At 40.7% G+C, this 26,052-nt stretch overlaps 1 protein-coding gene across 2 annotated transcripts in view; it reads left to right on the plus strand.

The window, feature by feature from the left end:
* RNF180 (ring finger protein 180) overlaps positions 1-26,052 on the plus strand; it is a 306,778-nt gene that overhangs the window by 222,978 nt on the left and 57,748 nt on the right. For both annotated transcript variants that reach the window (XM_055422004.1, XM_055422005.1), the window contains 2 exons: positions 3,721-3,946; positions 22,353-22,478. In XM_055422004.1, coding sequence (XP_055277979.1) covers positions 3,721-3,946; positions 22,353-22,478 — 352 coding nt within the window. The remainder of the gene's footprint in view (positions 1-3,720; positions 3,947-22,352; positions 22,479-26,052) is intronic.

Below are 26,052 nucleotides of genomic sequence, written 5' to 3' on the forward strand. Positions count from 1 at the left end.
CTGCTCTCAGCTAAGTATCATCCATCTTCTATGTGTGCAGTCTGTTTGGATTCTTAAGGAGGGATTTATATTTCTCAGCTGGTAAAGAATCTTCCTGCAATGCAGGAGACCCTGGTTTGATTCCTGAGTTGGAAAACTCCCCTAGAGAAGGAATAGATAACCCATTCCAGTATTCTCAGGCTTCCCTGGTGGCTCAGATGGTAAAGAATCTGCCCACAATGCAAGAGACCTCAGTTTGATCCCTGGGTTGGGAGGATTTTAAATTTTAAAATAAATTTTAATAGAAATGTATTTTTAATTTTAATTTTAAATTAAAATTTACTTTTTAATTTAAAAAGTAAATTTTAATAGAAAAATAGGCAAATAAAAATTATGAGGAAGCAACTAAGTGGTAGTGACAGAGAACAACTTCAGATAGACTAGCAGTGAAATCCTTTGGGGAAGTTGATGTTTAAGATTTTTAAAATGAGGTAAATTGAGCCATGTGTAGACAAGAATGTGTCAACTAATTTTTGTTATGTAACAAAGCAAATTTAGTTGTTTAAAACAACAGCCTATATTCACTCTGAGATGGCAGTTGGGGCTGGGGCTCAGCTATAATGGTTTCTCTCTGATCCACATATCATCTGGGCTCACCAGTACATTTGCAATTAGGCGACAATTATTGGCTATACCCACACATGTCTGGTGGTTGGATGTTGTCAGCAGTCACAATGGAGGCAGCTGGACCATATGTCACTTACTATTCAGCAGGCTAGCCTAGGCTTGTTCACATCGTGGGACTTGTGAGTTCCCAAGATCAGCAGGAGAGGACTATTCCAGTGCACAAGCTTTTTTTAAGCCTTTACTTGCATCACATTTGTTTACATTCCATTGACCAAAGCAAGTCACATGGCAGAGCCCAAATTCAGAGTGGAGAAAACTGATCTCTGCATCTTGATGAAATGCATATAGGTGTGTATAGAGAGATAGGAGAATTTTATTTTGTAATCATCCACATGGAGTAAGCACTTTTTAAGAGAAAGAAAGCATCATCTCTTAAGGCCTTAGCGTGAGAAAGTGTTCAATGTGTGTTTTGAGCCAGAAGATCAGTGAATTGGAACGTAGCTCAATATAGAGGATAAAAATGAAGGCTGGAACTGGATCCTGCAGAGTTCTATAGAGCATTGTAAGAAGTCTCATCTTATTCCAAATGTAAGAAGGCAGCATCAAGTAGGTGGCAAAAAAGAGGTCCTGGTCTACTTATGAAATGCTGCTGAAAGAGTAGTGAAGCTAAGTTAGGAAAGCATCCTAGGTTTGCCAGAAAGGACTTTAAGATGAAAGGACTTCCTTTACCAGATATTGAGGCTTATTATAAGGCCACAATAAGTGAAAGCCGCTCAGTCATATCCGACTGTTTGTGACCTCATGGACTATACAGATGATGGGATTCCCCAGGCCAGAATACTGGAGTGGGTAGCCATATCCTTCTTCAGGGGATCGTCCCAACCCAGGGATTGAACCCATGTCTCCCACATTGCAGGCAGATTCTTTACCAGCTGAGCTACAAGGTATGATTATGGCATAGGAATAGACAATAACATAATGGAACAAAATAGAAGTCAACATATTTGGCCTCTTAATAACAATGCGGCACTTTAGAACAGTGGAGGGAGAGTAAGGTCTTTGAAATGGTTATACCAATTAATAAGTAAATAAAAGTTAAAATGAAATTTACTCCTGATATACAGCATACTGAAAATCAATTTTAGGCAGATGATTAAATATTATTAAATGCGAAATAATACTCTGTTAATGACCTTGGGAAAAGGTAAGTGTTCTTAGATAAGACACAAAAATTACTAACCATAAAAGAAAAATGTTCTTTAAAATAAGAACTTCATTTCATCAAAAGATACCATGAGAAGTGTGAAAAGGCAAACCAGAAGAAAGGAAAAAATATTTGCAACACATCTAACCAATAACAAGTAACCAGGTTAAGTAAAAATACTTACATGTTTATAAGAAAAATCAGAAAGCCAATTTAAAAAATGAGCTAACAACTTGAATGTGTCCTTCATAAAGAGAGAAATTACCTACAGGTGGCAGAAAGAGGCTAACAGGAAGTAAGGCCATCTGGATAAATCAAGTAGCAGTTTATACAGTTAAAGGCTTTTCTGTATTTTCAAGGCTCTGTTTGTCTCTTTTCTGTAACTTTTACATTTCATGTTACCTAAAAATATTTAGAAAGCCCAAAGGCTACTCAAATATTAATCGTTGATCTCCATTTTTCACTTTCATCAAAGTGAGGAGAAAAGCATTTGCCTCAGTGGACTGAGGCCAGACCTTGTTTAAGGAATATTTCCCAAGGCTCTAACCAAAACTACTGGGCCTGTGAGAAAGGTAGGAGGGAAGGATGGCTGTGGATAATATTTATTGAATATTTGTTGTATGCCAGGCTGTGCTGAGCTCAATGCTTTATGTGGATTACCTCATTTAATTCTCACATAGCACCTTCACAGATGAGGACACTGTGATGTTAAGTAACAGGAATTGTGCCACCAGACTCTGTGCTGCTAACCTGAGTGCCTCTTTCCTAGCTACCTGTTAATAGCCTCTTTCTTAACTATTCTAGTTGGGAGAGAGGAGCAGGCTAGTATTTTCCAGCTGTAAGGCTGATCCCAGAATTACTACAGGTTTCTTTGCAATATCTCTTTCCTGACATACCTTGGGCTTTGGCCTTTTATTGTCTCTGAGGTCCAGGAAGATGCAACAATGTGGAATAAAGAATGCTGCCTGTGTAGTGTGAAGCTGAAGTTTGACTTCCTCTTGCCTTCACGTTTCAGTTCAGTTCAGTTCAGTCGCTCAGTTGTGTCCCGCTCTTTGCAACCCCATGTACTGCAGCATGCCAGGCTTCCCTGTCCATCACCAGCTCCCAGAGCTTGCTCAAACTCATGTCCATCAAGTCTGTGATGCCATCCAACCAGCTCATCCCCTTCTCCTCCTGCCTTCAATGTTTCCCAGCATCAGGATCTTTTCAAATGAGTCAGTTCTTCACATCAGGTGGCCAAAGTATTGGAGTTTCAGCTTCAGACAAAGGAGAAAAGGAATGATATACCCATTTGAATGTAGAGTTCCAAAGAATAGCAAGGAGAGATAAGAAAGCATTCCTCAGTAATCAATGCAAAGAAATAGAAAAAAACAATAGAATAGAAAAGACTAGAGATTGCTTCAAGAAAATTAGAGATACCAAGGGAACATTTCATGCAAAGATGGGCTCAATAAAGGACAGAATGGACCTAACAGAAGCCCTCAGGTCTATTCATGTGGCAAATGCCCATATAAGACTGGTACTCTTGTGACAGTAGCCTGTTTGCTGTGGTGGGAGTGGGATAGATTGGGAATCTGTCATCCTGGGACCTAACACTTACTTAACTAATTCTGGTTAAATAGAGATACAGGTTTACTTAGTGTCTTCAGGTACTGTACTTTAACATTTACCATTATATAAAAATACTAAAATGAATAATTAAGACTTCTGGTTTTTTCATGTACGTTTCCAGTTTCTTCTCACTTTGCAAAGTAGCATTTCTGTCACTGATTATGCACAAAAACAGATATACCTGCTTCTCATAAATATTTTCATTCACTGTAACAAAATATGAAATCAGTTTCTCAATTTCTCAAGGAAACCAGTCTCGTACTGAAATAAGAGAAATTGTTTTTGCTTATATTTTGCAGACTTTGGATAATGACATGAGTACAGATGATGACAATGAATATGCCGAAGAAAAGGAGAGCTACATCTGTGCAGTGTGTCTGGATGTTTATTTCAACCCCTACATGTGTTACCCTTGCCACCACATCTTCTGTGAGCCCTGCTTACGGACCCTTGCCAAAGACAATCCTGCAAGCACTCCCTGCCCGTTGTGTCGGACAATTATTTCCAGAGTCTTTTTTCAGACAGGTAATTGTTTTCTTTCATTAACATGATTGCCTAATTATTTTGACTACCTCTTTGTTCCAGTTCTAAAGGTATTTTATGAATTATTGTGAGAAAATTATTGAAAATCATATATAGCATAATTCGTTACTCTCCAGTTTATAGAAGAGTGCTTGCCAACTCGTTAGAACTTTGTTAAAATCGTAGAATCAGAGATGAAACCAGTTCCTCATCTCTACTCCTCTATTTAATGCTGAGATCTTTTCTAAAGCAACCTAACTAGATTTTCAGTCTTTACTTGGACATCTCCAGTGTCAAGGACATTCCATTAAAATTTGGAGCAGCCCTATTGATTATTTATTCCTCAAGTCTAACATCTATTTCTTCTCATCCTTCTACCTTTGTTTTTTCCTCTGGAGTCTCAAAGAATAAATCTATAAATATCTGAGATAACTACAATGCCTTTCCCTCAAACTCCAAATCTTCTAAACCTTCTTGTTGTTTTTAAGGTCTTTATTCTTAAAGAACTTTTAGAACTAACACCCAAAAAAGATGTCCTTTTCATTATAGGGGACTGGAATGCAAAAGTAGGAAGTCAAGAAACATCTGGTGAAGTGAAGTGAAGTGAAGTCGCTCAGTCGTGTCCGACTCTTTGCGACCCCATGGATTGTAGCCCACCAGGCTCCTCCATTCATGGGATTCTCCAGGCAAGAATACTGGACTGGGTTGCCATTTCCTTCTCCAGGGGATCTTCCCGAACCAGGGATCGAACCTGGGTCTCCCGCATTGTAGGCAGACGCTTTACCATCTGAGCCACCAGGGAAGTCCCATCTGGAGTAACAGGCAAATTTGGCCTTGAAGCACGAAATGAAGCAGGGCAAAGGCTAATAGAGTTTTGTCAAGAGAACGCACTGGTCATAGCAAACACCCTCTTCCAACAGCACAAGAGAAGACTCTACACATGACATCACCAGATGGTCAACACCGAAATCAGATTGATTATATTCTTTGCAGCCAAAGATGGAGAAGCTCTATACAGTTAGCAAAAACAAGACCAGGAGCTGACTGTGGCTCAGATCATGAACTCCTTATTGCCAAATTCAGACTTAAATTGAAGAAAGTAGGGAAAACCACTAGACCATTCAGATATGACCTAAATCAAATCCCTTATGATTATACAGTGGGAGTGAGAAATAGATTTAAGGGACTAGATCTGATAGACAGAGTGCCTGATGAACTATGGACGGATGTTCGTGACATTGTACAGGAGAGAGGGACCAAGACCATCCCCATGGAAAAGAAATGCAAAAAAGCAAAATGGCTGTCTGAGGAGGCCTTACAAATAGCTGTGAAAAGAAGAGAAGCGAAAAGCAAAGGAGAAAAGGAAAGATATAAGCATCTGAATGCAGAGTTCCAAAGAATAGCAAGGAGAGATAAGAAAGCCTTCCTCAGTGATCAATGCAAAGAAATAGAGGAAAACAACAGAATAGGAAAAGCAAGAGATCTCTTCAAGAAAATTAAAGATTCCAAGGGAACATTTCATGCAAAGATGGGCTCGATAAAGGACAGAAATGGTATGGACCTAACAGAAGCAGAAGATATTAAGAAGAGGTGGCAAGAATACACAGAAGAACTGTACAAAAAATATCTTCAAGAACAAGATAGTCATGATAATGTGATCACTGACCTAGAGCCAGACATCTTGGAATGTGAAGTCAAGTGGGCCTTAGAAAGCATCACTACGAACAAAGCTAGTGGAGGTGATGGAATTCCAGTTGAGCTGTTTCAAATCTTGAAAGATGATGCTGAGAAAGTGCTGCATTCAATATGCGAGCAAATTTGGAAAACTCAGCAGTGGCCACAGGACTGGAAAAGGTCAGTCTTCATTCCAATCCGAAAGAAAGGCAATGCCAAATAATGCTCAAACTACCGCACAATTGCACTCATCTCACATGCTAGTAAAATCATGCTCAAAATTCTCCAAGCCAGGCTTCAGCAATATATGAACCGTGAACTCCCAGATGTTCAAGCAGGTTTAGAAAAGGCAGAGGCACTAGAGATCAAATTGCCAACATCCACTGGATCATGGAGAAAGCAATAGAGTTCCAGAAAAATATCTATTTCTGCTTCATTGACTATGCCAAAGCCTTTGACTGCGTGGATCCCAATAAACTGTGGAAAATTCTGAAAGAGATGGGCATACCAGACCACCTGACTGCCTCTTGAGAAACCTGTATGCAGGTCAGGAAGCAACAGTAAGAACCGTACATGGAACAACAGACTGGTTCCAATTAGGAAAAGAAGTACGTCAAGGCTGTATATTGTCACCTTGCTTATTTAACTTATATGCAGAGTACATCATGAGGAACACTGGGCTGGAAGAAGCACAAGCTGGAATCAAGATTGCTGGGAGAAATATCAATAACCTCAGATATGCAGATGACACTACCCATATGGCAGAAAGTGAAGAGGAACTCAAAAGCCTCTTGATGAAAGTGAAAGAGAAGAGTTAAAAGGTTGGCTTGAAGCTCAACATTCAGAAAACAAAGATCAGGGCATCTGGTCCCATCACTTCATGGGAAATAGATGGGGAAACAGTGGAAACAGTGTCAGACTTTATTTTTTTGGGCTCCAAAATCATTGCAGATGCTGACTGCAGCCATGAAATTAAAAGACGCTTACTCCTTGGAAGGAAAGTTATGAGCAACCTAGATAGTATATTAAAAAGCAGAGACATTAATTTGCCAACAAAGGTCCATCTAGTCAAGGCTATGGTTTTTCCCGTGGTCATGTATGGATGTGAGAGTTGGACTGTGAAGAAAACTGATCGCCGAAGAATTGATGCTTTTGAACTGTGGTGTTGGAGAAGGCTCTTGAAAGTCCCTTGTACTGCAAGGAGATCCAACCAGTCCATTCCAAAGGAGATCAGTCCTGGATGTTCATTGGAAGGACTGATGCTAAGGCTGAAACTGCAATACTTTGGCCACCTCATGCGACGAGTTGACTCACTGGAAAAGACTCTGATGCTGGGAAAGGTTGGGGGCGGGAGGAGAAGGGGATGACCGTGAATGAGATTGCTGGATGGCATCACCGACTCTGTGGACATGAATTTGAGTGAACTCCGGGAGTTGGTGATGGACAGGGAGGCGTGGCGTGCTGTGATTCATGGGGTCGCGGAGAGTCGGACACGACTGAGCGACTGAACTGAACTGATTCTTAAAGACAGTAAAATTGGAACAGGGATTTGTTTACATAATTACCATGTGAAGATGGGATATAATACAGTATTTTGATACAAATAGAAAAAGGGAAAACTAATGAATGTGAAATATGGATACCTGCTAAGGAGAAAGGGAAAAATGATAGAAGTAAGCAGAGCTGTTGGACTGTAAAGAAAGCTGAGCACCAAAGAATTGATGCTTTTGAACTGTGGTGCTGGAGAAGACTCTTGAGAGTCCCTTGGACTGCAAGGAGATCCAACCAGTCCATCCTAAAGGAAATCAGTCCTTGGTGTTCACTGGAAGAACTGATGTTGAAGCTGAAACTCCAATACTTTGGCCACCTCATGCAAAGAGTTGACTCATTGGAAAAGACTCTGATGCTGGGAAGGATTGAGGGCAGGAGGAGAAGGGGATGACAGAGGATGAGATGGTTGGATGGCATCACCAACTCAATGGACATGAGTTTGAGTAAACTCCGGGAGATGTTGGTGGACAAGGAGGCCTGGTGTGCTGTAGTCCATAGGGTCGCTAGGAGTCGGACATGACTGAGCAGCTGAACTGAACTGAGAGCAGAGCTGATATTTATTGAGTGCACTGCTGTGTGCTAAACCTTAGAGAAGGAAATTTCTGTATCCACCTTCTCACCTCAACCACAGGCCAAATAAGATCAAAGTATGTACTTTATTAATAGTAAAGCTGAAGAAAACATGTAGCACATTTTTCTTCCCCTAAAGTTGGTGATGGACAGGGAGGCCTGGCGTGCTGTGATTCATGGGGTCGTGGAGAGTCGGACACGACTGAGCGACTGAACTGAACTGAACTGAACTGAAAGAAAATTCAAAGACCCATCAGCAAAGAAGCATCAGTTTATAAAATGAGTTTTGTATACCAAATCAACTGCATGAATGCTTGCAAACCTGCCTTACCAGCTCAGTAATCAAACAATGAGATACCACTTCACACTCACTAGGACGGCTGTAGTTAAGAAGATAGATAAATAAAAGTGTTGACAAGGATATGGAAAAATTGAAACTCATATATTACTGATAGGAGTATAAAATGGTAAAGTCAGTTTGGAAAATAGCAGAATCAGCTTTGCACATAGAAGATTCTAAGACTGCTTGTGAGATGGGGAAAAAATTCTGATGTGCCCCAAATTAACTAAGAGTTCTTTTGTCTAAGAAGATGGAAAAGACTCAAGGATGAAGGAAGAAGACCTTTGGCTAGGGGGAACCTTTCCATTTCTTGACTGACAGCCTCATTCTTCCAGACAAGGTGCTCCCACATCAATACCTCAATAGCAGATCTGTTCAGGGATGTCAAACATGCTGCATGACAGGATCTGCTGGCCACCTTCATCAGGAGGCCAAGGAAGGGGAAAGGCCATGACTTACAAATGTTAAATGGAGTGGGGGTCATCCAAGAGAGTGGGAAAGAATCCCTTAGCCAATGAGATCATGGTTTTGTTTTCAGGGAAGGCATCATATTTTCTTGAATCGATTGTATGACTGAAGCCTTCAAACCAAGCATGGCATTGCCCCTACTGCAGACTGATTCTGGGGGACCCCTGTATGAGCCCTACTATAGACTTCAGGAATCCCAGCCTATGGTCATATGGAAGATGTAGATGTCTCAAGTATTACATAGAGAGCCACAGGGTCAGTGCAACTGAACTCTCAACTGTGAAGTCACTTGCTGCTCTCAACCCATTCAGATGCACCCGAACCTCAACAAAGAGAATTTCTAGCCTGCTTTCATTATTTTCCTCCATTCAACCTCTGTATCCTTTCAGACCACTGACCCCATGCCACTACTCTTCTGCCTTTACATAGTGAAACTAGGTGCTAATAAGCAGTAGTGCTGGTGAACTCCGTTGGAAATGGGAAAATAAAATGGCTGAGTCTTCACCTTGTGTATGAAAAGAAAGAAAGTGAAAGTGAAGTCGCTCAGTCGTGTCCGAGTCTTTGCGACCCCTTGGACTATAGCCTACCAGGCTTCTCCATCCATGGGATTTTCCAGGCAAGAGTACTAGAGTGGGTTGCCATTTCCTTCTCCAAGGGATCTGCCCGACTCAGGGATCAAACCCAGGCCTCCTGCACTGTAGGCAGATGCTTTACCACCTGAGCCACCAGGGAAGAAGTCCCTAACTAAGTAAATAAGCAAAGTTGAAGCTAATCTAGAATTTTAAGTATGAAGCAGGCTTATGATTTTTCACCAGGAATATTTTGGCTGCCACAATAATAGGAGGATGCTACTGGTATCTAGTCAACAGGGCAGGAATAACAGGTACCCTGCAGTGTTTGGGCCAGTCCCACTCAGTGAAAAATTGTCCCAGATTCAATCTGAATTTTAGATGTCCTGCTGGGCTTTATTCAGGACATATAGCTCATCCAAGAGATCACACCTCCTCTTTTTATCTGCTGTAATAGCCTGTAATTGGTCTTGGTCTGTTGTCTTTGTTCCCATTAAGGGTATTTCATACTTTCTCTTATTCTGTACCAAACAGTCTGGACTGTTAATTCATATGCTAATAGTGATTTTATTCTTGCATTTACCCATGCCTCAACTTTTTCACTTTTACATTCATCTTGTACAATATAGTCATTGCCTCTGAAATCAAAACTCATTCTTTTTTTATTGATGTATAAAAAAAAGATTTACAATGTTGTGCCGATCTCTGCTGTACAACAAAGTGACTCAGTTATATACATGTAGACGATCTTTATTTTTATATTCTTTTCCATTATGCTTTATCGCAGGATATTGAATATAGTTCCCTGTGCTGTACAGTAGGACCTTGTTGTTTATCTATCCCCTAAAATATAATAGTTTATATCTGCTAATCCTAAACTTCCCTCCCATATTCCACTCCCCCTTGGCAACTTCAAGTCTGTCCTCTATGTTTGTGAGTCTGTTTCTGTTTGCAGATAGGTTTATTTGTACCGTATTTTAGATTGCACATGTAAGTGGTATTATATGGTATCTGTCTTTCTCTTTCTGACTTCACTTAGTATGATAATCCCTAGTTGCATCCATGTTTCTGCAAATGGCATTATTTCATTCTTTTTTATGGCTGAGTAATAATATTCCATTGTATATGTCTATAAATTCATTCTTTATTAGTAGGCATATCTATTTCATAATGCCTTTTAGTGTAGTCACTCTTGAGCTTTAATATATGGAAATAAATATTTTATTATAAAAAAGAAACAGAAAATTAAGCATAATGATTAGAGCATTGTTTCTCAGGTTTCTGTCATTTTCCTACCACCTTTTCAATATTCACTATATCCACATACCACCTGAATTATTTTTTTACTTAAGGGTTTTCTTCATATCAACATAGTTTTAAATATATACTTATTTCAGCTTCATCTTTAACAATGTATTTGTAAATGTATTTGATGTTCTGCTGCTGCTGCTGCTAAGTCACTTCAGTCGTGTCCGACTGTGTGTGACCCCATAGACGGAAGCCCACCAGGCTCCCCCGTCTCTGGGATTCTCCAGGCAAGAACACTGGAGTGGGTTGCCATTTCCTTCTCCAATGTGTGAAAGTGAAAAGTGAAGTCGCTCAGTCATGTCCGACCCTTAGTGACCCCACGGACTGCAGCCTACCAGGCTCCTCCATCCATGGGATTTTCTAGGCAAGAGTACTGGAGTGGCTTGCCATTGCCTTCTCCGATTTGATGTTCTAGTTTATTATATACATTAAAATAATAGCTATGAAAAGTTTTATTCAATTTCACCCTAAATCCTTTAACATATGGCTAGTGCTTTGCAAACCAAATCTTGAAAAACACTGCCTTGCACTTATAGAGGTTAACACCAGGAAAAAAAAACAGCAAACAGGAATATTTAAAACAGTCCCTCGGAGTTGTGAGTGGAGCTGGAGATAGAAGGAGTGGAACAGACCTTCATTGGTGTTTTTGTTTTTTTTTTTTAATGCTCTTTTACATCATTGGATTTCTTAAACCATGGACATGTGTTAATTTGACAGTGTTTAAAAATAAATAAGTAAACCAAGATATACAGTATTAAATATGATGGTGGGCAGGGAGGATGAAGTCCTGTTTCTTTTCATACAGAAGACAGACAGTCATGAATTCTTCAAAGCTGAGGATGTATGCTATGATAACCTTTTGAGGATCCACTGGTATATCTCTATCCATAGGCTTTCAAAAGCATTTTTGTAAATATTGAAGTGTAGCTTTAAATGCAAAATAATAGTAGTATACATCACAACAATAAAAAGTACTTAGCACTTTGTCTTTATCATACTGTGTCTGTGCTTGTGTGCTTAGTCACTCAGTTGTGTCAAACTCTTTGCGACCCCATGGACTATAGCCCTGATCACTGAGAAAGGCTTTCTTATCTCTCCTTGCTATTCTTTGGAACTCTACATTCAAATGGGTATATCTTTCCTTTTCTCCTTTGCTTTTTGCTTCTCTTCTTTTCACAGCTATTTGTAAGGCCGCCTCAGACAGCCATTTTGCTTTTATGCATTTCTTTTTCTTGGGGATGATCTTGATTCCTGTCTCCTGAACAATGTCACGAACTTCCTTCCATAGTTCATCAGGGACTCTGTCTATCAGATCTAGTCCCTTAAATCTATTTCTTACTTCCACTGTATAGTCATAAGGGATTTGATTTAGGTCATACTTGAATGGTCTAGTGGTTTTCTCCACTTTCTTTAATTTAAGTCTGAATTTGGCAATAAGGAGTTCATGATCCAAGCCACAGTCGACTCCCGGTCTTGTTTTTGCTGACTGTATAGAGCTTCTGTACTCCAAGGCCAAATTTGCCTGTTACCCCAGGTGTTTCTTGACTTCCTACTTTTGCATTCCATTCCCCTCTAATGAAAAGAACATCTTTTTTGGGTGTGTGTTCTAAAAGGTCTTATAGGTCTTCAACTTCAGCTTCTTCAGTATTACTCATCGGGGCATAGACTTGGAGTACAGTGATATTGAATGGTTTGCCTTGGAAATGAACAGAGATCATTCTGTTGTTTTTGAGATTACATCCAAGTGCTGCATTTCGGACTCTTTTGTTGACCATGATGGCTACTCCATTTCTTCTAAGGGATTCCTGCCCACAGTAGTAGATATAATGGTCATCTGAGTTAAATTCACCCATTCCAGTCCATTTTAGTTCACTGATTCCTGAAATGTTCATGTTCACTCTTGCCATCTCCTGTTTGACCACTTTCAATTTGCCTTGATTCATGGACCTAACGTTCCAAGTTCCTATGCAATATTGCTCTTTACAGCATCAGACTTTGCTTCCATCACCAGCCACATCCACAACTGGGTGTTGTTTTGCTTTGGCTCCATCTCTTCATTCTTTCTGGAGTTATTTCTCCACTGATCTCCAGTAGCATATTTGGCACCTACCGAAGACGACCTGGCGAGTTCGTCTTTCAGTGTCCTATCTTATTACCTTTTCATACTGTTCATTGGGTTCTCAAGGCAAGAATACTGAAGTGATTTGCCATTCCCTTCTCCAGTGGACCACATTTTGTCAGAACTCTCCACCATGACCTGTCAGTCTTGGGTGGCCTCACACGGCATGGCTCATAGTTTCTTTGAGTTAGACAAGGCTGTGGTCCATGTGATTAGATTGGTTCGTTTTCTGTGATTGTGGTTTCAATCTGTCTGCCCTCTGATGCCCTCTCTCAGCACCCACCATCTTACTGGGGTTTCTCTGACCTTGGACATGGGGTATCTCCTCTCAGCAGCTCCAGCTCTGGGCAGCTCCGGCTCGCCACTCCAGTGCCGCACAGCCACCGCTTGCTGCTCCAGAACCTTTGTTCCTTTGTACAAATCCACCTTTCCATCTCAGATCACTTTCCTTCAGCCTGGAGTAACACTTCTTTTACAGGTATGGGGAATTCCATGGTGCTTCAATGATTAGAACTCAGTACTTTCACTGCCAGGCCCCAGGTTTGATCAGCAAGTCGTTTCCAATCACTGTAGTGTCTACCACTGATCCTCACACATGTAGAAGCTCAGTGTTGTTAAAAGGAAACAGGATGTCTGCCACTAAGTCAGAGGAAGTCCTGCCACTGCAACTAGGTCTCAGGCGCTCTAGCTCCAACTCTAGAAAATTAGAGATACCAAGGGAACATTTCATGCAAAGATGGGCTCAAAAAAGGACAGAAATGGTATGGACCTAACAGAAACAGATGATATTAAGAAGAGGTGGCAGGAATACACAGAAGAACTGTACAAAAAAGATCTTCATGACCACGATAATCACAATAGAGTGATCACTCACCTAGAGCCAGACATCCTGGAACGTGAAGTCAAGTGGGCCTTAGGAAGCATCACTACGAACAAAGCTAGTAGAGGTGATGGAATTCCAGTTGAGCTATTTCAAACCCTGAGAGATGATGCTGTGAAAGTGCTGCACTCAGTATGCCAGCAAATTTGAAAAACTCAGCAGTGGCCACGGGACTGGAAAAGGTCAGTCTTCATTCCAATCCCAAAGAAAGGCAATGCCAAAGAATGCTCAAACTACCGCACAATTGCACTCATCTCACATGCTGCTGCTGCTGCTGAATCGCTTCAGTCGTGTCTGACTCTGTGCAACCCCATAGACGGCAGCCACCAAGCTCTGCCGTCCCTGGGATTCTCCAGGCAAGAACACTGGAGTGGGTTGCCATTTCCTTCTCCAGTGCATGAAAGTGAAAAGTGAAAGTCGCTCAGTTGTGTCCAACTCTTAGCGACCCCATGGACTGCAGCCTACCTGGCCTCTCCATCCATGGGATTTTCCAGGCAAGAGTACTGGAGTGGGGTGCCATTGCCTTCTCCACATGCTGCTGCTGCTGCTGCGTCACTTCAGTCATGTCCGACTCTGCATGCTAGTAATGCCTAAAATTCTCCAAGCCAGGCTTCAACGGAACGTGAACCGTGAACTTCCAGATGTTCAAGCTCGTTTTAGAAAAGGCTACATATTTAGTTGGAGAATGGGACTTCTTAAGCTAGGTTTTAACTCTGAACAGTTCACTAGGAAAGGGTATGAAATCAGGTTAAATTTTATATTCAGAGGATACATAGATAAGTATTCATCAGTACTGAATGAGATATTCCTGGTTGGCTTCTCTTTCCCAACACTCAGAGCTCCTCTGACCCTGAATCACATAGGACATTCAGTTACTAGGAGACCGTGCAACCTCCCTAGGGTGAGAACCTGCCAGGTCTGAAAAGTTGAATCTGAGACTTACTGGTATTTCTTGAGTCCAAGTAGTCAGATTCTGTTAAATGCAGGCTGTAGTAGCAAACTCAAGTTTTCTCTAACTGGCATTGTTCCCCTTATAGACAAACGTTTCTGGGTGCTCTGCTGCTAAGTCACTTCAGTCGTGTCCGACCCTGTGTGACCCCATAGACGGAAGCCCACCAGGCTCCCCCGTCCCTGGGATTCTCCAGGCAAGAACACTGGAGTGGGTTGCCATTCTGGGTGCTCACATGGGTACAAAATGAGTTTCACTAGGAGATCTAGGGTCCCTTGCAAGTGAGACTTTCTGCCCCTCTTGCAGAAGTGTAAATCAAGCATTGCCATTGAAACTCTGAAGACAATTTTAAGATAGTTTATAGATTTTAACTGATACAGAGTAAAGTGAAGTCAAATATCAAGCTTTCATAATAATGAGATGTAATTTTAAGTAGGGAAACAAGGACTTCAGTAACCTAAGTGAGATAGCTGGACACATATCCTATCCTTTTAATACCTCTTCTTTTAAAACATAATACCACTGGGTGCATCTAATTAACTGTGCCCTGCATTTATAATTTGTCATTGTTGTTCAGTTGCTAAGTCGTGTCTGACTCTTTGCGACCCCATGGAATGCAGCACTCCATGTCCTTCACTATCTCCCTGAGTGTGCTAAAGCTCATGTCCACTGTCAGTGATGCCATCCAACCATCTCATCCTCTGTCATCCCCTTCTCCTCTTGCTTTCAATCTTTCTCAGCATCAGGGTCTTTTCCAGTGAGCTGGCCTTTCGCATCAGGTGGTCAGAGTTTTAGAGCTTCAGCTTCAGCATCAATTCTTCCAGTGAATATTCAGGATTGATATCCTTTATAATTCACTGGTTTGATCTCCTTGCAGTCCAAGGGACTCTCAAGAGTTTTCTCCAACACCACAGTTCAAAAGCATTAGTTCTTCTGCACTCAGCCTTCTTTATTGTCCACCTCTCATATCCGTACTTGACTACTGGAAAACCATAGCTTCAACTATATGGATATTTGTCAGCAAAATGATTTCTCTGCTTTTTAATATGCTGTTTAGGTTTGTCCTACCAGTTTTGCATTTATAATAATAATCTTATTATAGTCCCTCCTTAACAGGACCCAAAGGCCTGAATTAACCTACCAGACCCCTCAGACCATGGAATTTTCCAAGCAAGTTTCCAACTTGGGAAAGTGGGGACTTTGCAACCCACTAGAGTGGGTTGCCGTTTCCTTCTCCAGGGGATCTTCCAGACCCAGGGACCAAACCCACGTCTCCTGAATTGGCAGGCAGACTCTTTACCACTGATCAATTACCTCATAACTAAGGGTTACCTATTTACTGCTGCTGCTGCTAAGTCGCTTCAGTCATGTCCAACTCTGTGCGACCCGACAGATGGCAGCCCACCAGGCTCTCCCATCCCTTTATCAGATGTGCCTTTTGCAAATATTTTCTCCCAGCCTATGAATCAACTATTCATTCCCTTGACAGTGTCTTTGTAGAGCAGAAAAGAATGTTTCACAGTTTTAACTCTTATACTTAGCAGAATGCTTAAAACTATTACTGACAAATAATTGCTTAATAATTATAAATTATAATATAACAATTATAACTAGCTTTTAAATATAAAATTGCTCATATTTAAGCATAAGTGAAGTGAAAGTTGTTCAGTCATGTCCAACTTTTTGTGACCCCATGGGCTGTAGCCCACCAGGTTCCTCTGTCCATGGAATTCTCCAGGCAAGAATACTGGAGTGAGTTGCCATTTCCTTCTCCAATTTAAGCATAGAGCAGATCAAAGTTTAACCACCCTGTTGGTACTGCTTGTAGTTCAAAATTGTGCTTTGCTTGTGGTTGTCCTTATTTTATTATTTATGGTACAATACAGTTAAATTCTCTTGCTTTCTCCATGGTCCAGCGGATGTTGGCAATTTGATCTCTGGTGCCTCTGCCTTTTCTAAAACCTGCTTGAACATCTGGAAGTTCATGGTTCACATATTGCTGAAGCCTGGCTTGGAGAATTTTGAGCATAATTTTCCTAGCATGTGAGATGAGTGCAGTTGTGTGGTAGTTTGAGCATTCCTTGTCATTGCCTTTCTTTGGGATTGGAATGAAGACTGACCTTTTCCAGTCCTGTGGCCACTGCTGAGTTTTCCAAATTTGCTGGCATATTGAGTGCAGCACTTTCACAGCATCATCTTTCAGGATATGAAATAGCTCAACTGGAATTCCATCACCTCCACTAGCTTTGTTCGTAGTGATGCTTTCTAAGGCCCACTTGACTGAAGCACAAGATGGAATCAAGATTGCCAGGAGAAATATCAATAACCTCAGATATGCAGATGACACCACCCTTATGGCAGAAAGTGAAAAGGAGCTAAAAAGCCTCTTGATGAAAGTGAAAGAGGAGAGTGAAAAGGTTGGCTTGAAGCTCAACATTCAGAAAACAAAGATCATGGCATCTGGTCCCATCACTTCATGGGAAATAGATGGGGAAACAGTGGAAACACTGTCAGAATTTATTTTTGGGGGCTCCAAAATCACTGCAGATGCTGATTGCAACCATGAAATTAAAAGATGCTTACTCCTTGGAAGGAAAGTTATGATCAACTTAGATAGTATATTAAAAAGCAGAGACATTACTTTGCCAACCAAGGTCCTTAGTCAAGGCTATGGTTTTTCCCGTGGTCATGTATGGATGTGAGAGTTGGACTGTGAAGAAAGCTGATCGCTGAAGAATTGATGCTTCTGAACTGTGGTGTTGGAGAAGACTCTTGAGAGTCCCTTGGACTGCAAGGAGATCCAACCAGTCCATTCTAAAGGAGATCAATCCTGGGTGTTCATTGGAAGGACTGATGCTAAAGCTCAAACTCCAATACTTTGGCCACCTCATGCGATGAGCTGACTCACTGGAAAAGACTCTGCTGCTGGGAGGGATTGGGGGCAGGAGGAGACGGGGACGACAGAGAATGAGATGGCTGAATGGCATCACCGACTTGATGGACATGAGTTTGTGTGAACTCCGGGAGTTGGTGATAGACAGGGAGGCCTGGCGTGCTGTGATTCATTGGGTCGCAAAGAGTCAGACAAGACTGAGCGACTGAACTGAACAGTGAAACTCATGGTAATATACCCTGTGGTAAAGTGAATTATGTTTTTATGTATTTGGTAATTGACTCTTGCACTCAGTCACGTCAAGAAAACTGTAACTTCTAACACTTACTTATTATTTCTATGGTAGTGTCACACAAACATGCTGCTGTTTTCCACGGGCACTGTGACCACATTTAAATATACCATCTGAACAGACTTTAGAATCTTTCTAGGATATTCAGAGTTTTGTCCTTTTCTATCATATTGAATGATATGAAATATTGATTTATTCAATACATTATAATATATTGTAGTAAGAAGCCTCTACTCACTAATAGGTAGAGTTGACAAAGGAGGAGAGAAAGGTAGTTTTTACCACCTTCTACTCTGAGCCCTGCATCTTGGTCTGCCTTCAGATTTTTCTTAGTGCTTCTTCTAAATAATTCTGAGAAAGTTAGAATTGAATAGTTATCTGTTGCAAAATCCTGCAGTACCAAGTTCAAATACCACTAGAATGAAGCAATGTAGTTCTGTAGAAAGAACAACATCCTTCAGTAACGTTTGTACAGTTTACAGTAGATAAACTGTAAGAGATAAGGTTTGAAGTGAAGTCGCTCAGTCGTGTCCAACTCTTTGAGACCCCATGGGTACTTTTAGAATATAAAAGGATTTAAGGTCATTTCATCTAGTGGTTGACTGTGCATTAAAATTATCCCAGGAGCCTATAGAAAGTACAGACTGCTAGGTCATATCCCCATCAATTCTGCTTCAGTAATACCTGGGCAAGGTCCTAGAAATTGTCTTTTTAACAAATCCCCTCAGCAACTCTGATGCATAGCCAGGCTCCAGACGGGTATTTTGGAATCACTGATCTAGTACAGTGCCCAGCAGACAGGAATTAGATTTAATTAATTTCTGTATTTCTAGCTAGACCAGCAAAGTGCCAGGCACATAGCTATTGAAGAATAAGTGTTTGCCAGAGATAGGGCAGAAAGCAAGTACAAGGAAAAGTTCAACAGCTTATGAAAGGTGCCACAGTTAGGAAGCATTAGAACTCAGTTCTTATTTGCCCCAGCAGATGGAAGGACAAGGGCTTTTGGATCCACTCTTCTCCAAAGGTCTTTCAGATCAAGTGTAATAAATAGAATCTTCCAACATTTCATAAGACTATGTTATGGACTCATATATTTATGTTCAGTAGAACATTATAGGTACATCTCCCATCTCATTTTGTACATTTGATAAAGTAATTCCTCTGATCATAATTTTCTTAGGTATTAACAATTTTTGAAACCTTTCCTTCTTTGGTTTCCATTTGGGTTTGTTATATAGGTTAGAAGTGCATCATCTAATAAGCTCTTGAAGCTAGAAAATTTAAAAAAAAATCAGTTATCATTATTACTTTTCTCTCTCTCATCTACCCTCTAAGACAAGTTTGATTTGTGACCAGCTCTCAAAACTGCACTTCTGGATTACTCTTACAAGAATGTCTTTTTGATCTGGTTTACTGAATGCAATTACACTTCCAAGTAAGTTTTCATTTTAAGAGAGGCCAGTGCAGTGACATCCTCTGGTTTTTGCATCATCTTTTTAGAGCAAGGGTACAAGTTCTCCAAGGGAAGGAGGTGGTGGAGGGAGAGGAGGAAAAGAAAGGAGGGGAATAAGAATTTGGGGGTTTCAAATTCTTCTCCTTGATTTATATTATCTCCCACAAGAAATAATTTACCCACCACACTGGTCTTACTTTTAAAGGCATTTAGGAAGTTGTGAATCCAACAGTTAATTGTTAACACAATCCTGCTTATTTCATAGGATTTTTAATTTCTCAGAAAATACCCTGATTTATAGTTATCACTGCTTAAGGATAAGTCCTACAAGAAGACAATTGTTAATGTAAGTGAACGTGTTATAAGTCATTGGATAACTTCTTCCATTCTCTTCATCACTATGAATGACACTGATGAGTCATTTTAACCAAGAATTAGTGCCATGACCACCTTTTACTAAGGGGCTGTTCACAGCAGTGGGCAAAGTGGACTTTGATAAAACAAGTAAACACTGCTGCAGAAAACACTGAGAATATCCAATCTGAAATGATTTAACTATTAAATGCGTGAAAGTTAAAGCATTCACTGACAATAACAACCTCCAACATACACAATGAGTACATAGACTATGAAAATACTTTTTCTCTATCTTGTGTGATTGAATTACTGGCCCTTGGGTGTAGACTGGTGAAGGGAGTTAAAGAGAGTTGCAGGCTTATTACTTCAGTTCAGTTCAGTCGCTGAGTCGTGTCCGACTCTTTGCGACTCTATGAATCACAGCACGCCAGGCCTCCCTGTCCAGTACCAACTCCTGGAGTTCACTCAGACTCATGTCCGTCGAGTTGGTGATACCATCCAGCCATTTCATTCTCTGTCGTCCCCTTCTCCTCCTGCCCCCAATTCCTACCAGCATCAGACTCTTTTCCAGTGAGTCAACTCGTCGCGTGAGGTGGCCAAAGTATTGGAGTTTCAGCTTTAGCATCAGTCCTTCCAATGAACACCCAGGATTGATCTCCCCTAGAATGGGCTGGTTGGATCTCCTTGCAGTCGAAGGGACTCTCAAGAGTCTTCTCCAGCACCACAGTTCAAAAGCATCAATTCTTCAGCGATCAGCCTTCTTCACAGTCCAACTCTCACATCCATACATGACCACAGGAAAAACCATAGCCTTGACTAGACAGACCTTTGTTGGCAAAGTAATGTCTCTGCTTTTTGATATGCTATCTAGGTTGGTCATAGCTTTCCTTCCAAGGAGTAAGCGTCTTTTAAATTCATGGCTGCAGTCAGCATCTGCAATGATTTTCGAGCTCAAAAAAATAAAGTCTGACACTGTTTCCACTGTTTTTCCATCTATTTCCCATGAAGTGATGGGACCAGTTGCCATGAGCTTTGTTTTCTGAATGTTGAGCTTCAAGCCAACCTTTTCACTCTCCTCTTTCACTTTCATCAAGAGGCTTTTGAGTTCCTCTTCACTTTCTGCCATAAGGGTAGTGTCATCTGCATATCTGAGGTGATTGATATTTCTCCCGGCAATCTTGATTCCAGCCTGTGCTTCTTCCAGCCCAGCGTTCCTCATGATGTACTCTGTATATAAGTTAAATAAGCAGGGTGACAATATACAGCCTTGACGTACTCCTTTTCCTATTTGGAACCAGTCTTTTGTTCCATGTCCAGTTCGAACTGTTGCTTCCTGACTTGCATACAGGTTTCTCAAGAGGCAGGTCATGTGGTCTGGTATTCCCATCTCTTTCAGAATATTCCACAGTTTATTGTGATCCACACAGTCAAAGGGTTTGGCATAGTCAATGAAGCAGAAATAGATGTTTTTCTGGAATTCTTTTGCTTTCTCCATGATCCAGCGGATGTTGGCAGTCCTTCAGTTCAGTTCAGTCGTGTCCGACTCTCCGCGACCCCATGAATCACAGCACGCCAGGCCTCCCTGTCCATCACCAACTCCCGGAGTTCACTCAAACTCATGTCCCCAGAGTCGGTGATGCCATCCAGCCATCTCATTCTCTGTCGTCCCATTCTCCTCCCGCCCCCAACCTTTCCCAGCATCAGAGTTTTTTCCAGTGAGTCAACTCTTCGCATGAGGTGGCCAAAGTATTGGAGTTTGAGCTTTAGCATCAGTCCTTCCAATGAATACCCAGGATTGATCTCCTTTATAATGGACTGATTGGATCTCCTTGCAGTCCAAGGGACTCTCAAGAGTCTTCTCCAACACCACAGTTCAAAAGCATCAATTCTTTGACGATCAGCTTTCTTCACAGTCCAACTCTCACATCCATACATGACCGCGGGAAAAACCATAGCCTTGACTAGACGGACCTTTGTTGGCAAAGTAATTAACCTTCCTTATTTGAACTGGCCTGTTTTTTACATTGTTTCTTTTGTTGTTAAATGTAAACTTCCAGAATGTTTTCCCTGTCAATTGCTCAGATAAGAATAAATCCAAGAGAGTAGTTAGGAAAAATAGAGAAAATTTGATGTAACTGGTTAGAGAAGAAGCTCAAAGCCTTTGAAAGGATGGAAGCTGAGAAGAAAGTACAGGAATAATTCTGGGATGAAAGTAAGAGGGCACCACTGATGGAAAGACTTGTTTACTTCTCAGCTAGTAACTAGCTCTACACTGGCCTCCCTGGGAAGAACTTCTCCATCAAATAGTTCAATTCAGATTTTTCCTTGCTTTCCTTGGCTCATGTTCTAGAGACTCTTTTTTAAAAATGAATATCATCATATTTGTTTTTGACTGGTATTTGTTTACTTCAAATGAATATTTTCCTTTTCTGTTTAACTCATGAACAAAGTTTCTGAAGGGTTGAATTTATTTCTACATTTCTTTGACTTTTTCGTATCAGCAGCATCTACACAGTCCATCACATATGAAATGAAATAAAACTATAAAGTAAAAGTTTCTAGTGATTTTTCCTTTTCATTATCACTCCTGAGCCATGATTGCACTCTAGTTATTCTGTTGCTGCACCCATAACACATTTCCCCGCTTTTATGGTGTACCTGTTTATTACCATCTTTTAGACTACAGTCTTCTTGAGGGCAAGGACCATATCTCAGTCATCACTGTTTCTTTCATTTCTGGTGTTTTATCTGACATAGGAGCTGCTCAGTAGGTGTATGTTCTATGTGTAGGCATATCAAAGTTGCATCAAATTCAGAGAAATTTTGTTTGCTTGGGTTAAAAACAAAGTTGAGTCCACTTTTGTCTTCACTGTCTTAAAAGAGATCTGAATTTATTTTCAGAATACTACAACAACAATTTTTTGGATTCTTGCCATTTTGCTCAAATTAATGTTTAAAAATGCTATTTTCGTTTGCTTTGCTCTAGAACTGAACAATGCCACAAAAACATTCTTTACTAAAGAATATTTGAAAAGAAAACAAAGCTTTCAGAAATCCAGCTCTGCAAAGTGGCCCCTACCAAACTGCAGAAAAGCATTCCACCTTTTTGGAGGTAAGGAAACTAAGGTAAAAAATGAGAGAGAGAAGGAAATAAAAGTCTGGTAACATTGTCTAGCATTGTTTTTTAAAGCCATTTTCTCTCTGCCTTAGATATGTTAGTAGAAAAATATTCTGCACTGGTCAATTTTAAGCAAGGATTTGCTAGTGTCTTCTTCCTGAAAGCTACAGATGTATGCATGAAAAACTTGGAGACTATACCTTAAGAGCAAAATCTGACAGAAACTCATGATCAAATTTACCTTGCCTTGCCATCAATAATGTTTAATATGTAGGTAATGAACTTCATTTCAAAAGTAAGAGATTTAAAAGAAGCACTAGTATTCTTTATAAACATTTTTAATAACTCATCATAATTTAAGTTTGTTTTATAGGTTATAATCTCATTTTTATTTTTATTATATTTTAATTGAAGTATACCTGATTTAGAATGTCATGTTAGTTTCAGGTATACAGAAACAGCAATTCAATATATATATATATACACACACATACAAATATATATATGTATGTATTATTTTTCAGATTCTTTTCCCTTATAACTTATTATAAGATATTGAATCTAGTTCCCTGTACTATACAGTAGGTCCTTGTTGGTTATCTATTTTATATATAGTAGTGTGTATATGTTAATCCCAAACTCTTAATTTATCCCTTCCTGCACCTTTCCTCTTTGGGGAACCATAAGCTTGGTTTCTATATTGTGGGTCTATTTCTGTTTTATAAAAAAGTTCATTTGTTACTTTTTTGAGATTCCACAAATAAGTGGAATATGATATATTTGACATATGATATTTGTCTTTGACTTACTTCACTTATTATGATAATCTCTATGTCCATCCATGTTGCCTTCTACCATATATGCAGACTTTTTAAAAAACTGAATCATCATTCTCATAACCCCGTAATTTCCTTTGTCTATTTATATTCTGGGTGCTTCTTTGTGATTTCATGTTATTTTTCCTCATAGAAGTTCCACAGAACTCAAGTTTTTATAACTTTTTATGGAGGAGGTTCAAAGTAACTTTATTACTCACCCTAACTTGGAGAATTTTATAAGCATTACTTTACTAGTATGTGGATTCAGTGCAATTTTGGGGTAGTTTGAGCATTTTTGGCATTGCCTTTCTTAGGGATTAGAATGAAAACTGACCTTTTCCAGTCCTATGGCCACTGCTGAGTTTTCCAAATTTCCTGGCATATTGAGTGTAGCACTTTCACAGCATCATCTTTCAGGATTTGAAATAGCTCAACTGGAATGCGAACACCTGCACTAGCTTTGTTCATAGTGATGTTTCCTAAGGCCCACTTGACTTCACATTCCAGGATGTCTGGCTCTGGGTGAGTGATCACACCATTGTGATTATGTGGGTCGTGAAGATCATTTTAATACAGTTCTGTGTATTCTTGCCACCTCTTCTTAATATCTTCAGCTTCTGTTAGGTCTCAACCATTTCTGTCCTTTATTGAGCCTATCTTTGCATAAAATGTTCACTTGGTATCTAATTTTCTTAAAGAGATCTCTAATCTTTCCCATTCTATTTCTGCTTTAACTATGCCAAGGACTTTGACTGTGGATCACAATAAATTGTGGAAAATGGTTCAGTTCAGTTCAGTCGCTCAGTCATGTCTGACTCTTTGCGACCCCGTGAACCGCAGCACGCCAGGCCTCGCTGTCCATCACCAACTCCCAGAGTTCACTCAAACTCATGTCCATCGAGTCAGGGATGCCATCCGACCATCTCATTCTGTGTCATCCCCTTCTCCTCCTGCCCCCAATCCCTCCCAGCATCAGAGTCTTTTCCAGTGAGTCAAGTCTTCGCATAAGGTGGCCAAAGTATTGGAGTTTCAGCTTTAACATCAGTCCTTCCAATGAACACCCTTTAGAATGCACTAGTTGGATCTCCTTGCAGTCCAAGGGACTCTCAAGAGTCTTCTCCAAGACCACAGTTCAAAAGCATCAATTCTTGGGCGATCAGCTTTCTTCACAGTCCAACTCTCACATCCATACAAGACCACTGGAAAAACCATAGCCTTGACTAGACGGACCTTTGTTGGCAAAGTAATGTCTCTGCTTTTTAATATGCTGTCTAGGTTGGTCTTAACTTTCCTTCCAAGGAGTAAGCGTCTTTTTAATTTCATGGCTGCAATCAGCATCCGCAGTGATTTTGGAGCCCAATAAAATAAAGTGTGACACTGTTTCCACTGTTTCTCCATCTATTTGCCATGAAATGATGGGACAAGATGCCATGAAATGATGGGACCAGATGCCATGATCTTAGTTTTCTTAATGTTGAGCTTTAAGCCAACTTTATCACTCTCCTCTTTCACTTTCATCAAGAGGCTTTTTAGTTCCTCTTCACTTTCTGCCATAAAGAGATAGAAATACCAGACCACCTGACCTGCCTCTTGAGAAAGCTGTATGCAGGTCAGGAAGCAACAGTTAGAACTGGACATCGAACAACAGACTGGTTCCAAATAGGAAAAGGAGTACGTCAAGGCTATATATAGTCACCTTGCTTATTTAACTTATATGCAGAGTACATCATGAGAAACGCTGGGCTGGAGGAAGCACAGGTTGGAATCAAGATTCCCGGGAGAAATATCAATAACCTCAGATATGCAGATGACATCACCCTTATGGCAGAATGTGAAGAAGAACTAAAGAGCCTCGATGAAAGTGAAAGAAGAGAGTGAAAAAGTTGGCTTAAAGCCCAACATTCAGGAAACTAAGATCATGGCATCTGGTCCCATCACTTCATGGCAAATAGCTGGGGAATGAGTGGAAACAGTGGCAGACTTTATTTGGGGGCTCCAAAATCACGGCGGATGCTGATTTCAGCCATGAAATTGAAAGATGCTTACTCCTTGGAAGGAAAGTTATGACCAACCTAGACAGCATATTAATAAACAGAGACATTTCTTTGCCAACAAAGGTCCGTCTAGTCAAGGCTATGGTTTTTCCAGTGGTCATGTATGGATGTGAGAGTTGGACTGTGAAGAAAGCTGAGTGCAGAAGAATTTATACTTTTGAACTGTGGTGTTGGATAAGACTCTTGAGAGTCCCTTGGACTGCAAGGAGATCCAACCAGTCCATCCTAAAGGAGATTAGTCCTGGGTATTCATTGGAAGGACTGATGTTGAGTCTGAGACTCCAATACTTTGGCCACCTGATGCAAAGAGCTGTTCATTTGAAAAGACCCTAATGCTGGGAGATCCAACCAGTCCATTCTAAAGGAGATCAATCCTGGGTGTTCATTGAAAGGACTGATGCTAAAGCTGAAACTCCAATACTTTGGCCACCTCATGCGACGAGTTGACTCACTGGAAAAGACTCTGATGCTGGGAGGGATTGGGGGTGGGAGGAGACGGGGACGACAGAGAATGAGATGGCTGGATGGCATCACCGACTCGATGGACATGAGTTTGAGTGAACTCCGGGAGTTGGTGATGGACAGGGAGGCCTGGTGTGCTGTGATTCATGGGGTCGCAAAGAGTCGGACACGACTGAGCGACTGAACTGAACTGAACTGAATGCTGGGAGAGATTGAGGGCAGGAGGAGAAGGGG

Source organism: Moschus berezovskii, chromosome 18 (genome assembly GCF_049115385.1).
Source record: "Moschus berezovskii isolate FMDL1 chromosome 18, NW_MosBer_1.0, whole genome shotgun sequence".
In the NCBI taxonomy this organism is placed as follows: domain Eukaryota; kingdom Metazoa; phylum Chordata; class Mammalia; order Artiodactyla; family Moschidae; genus Moschus; species Moschus berezovskii.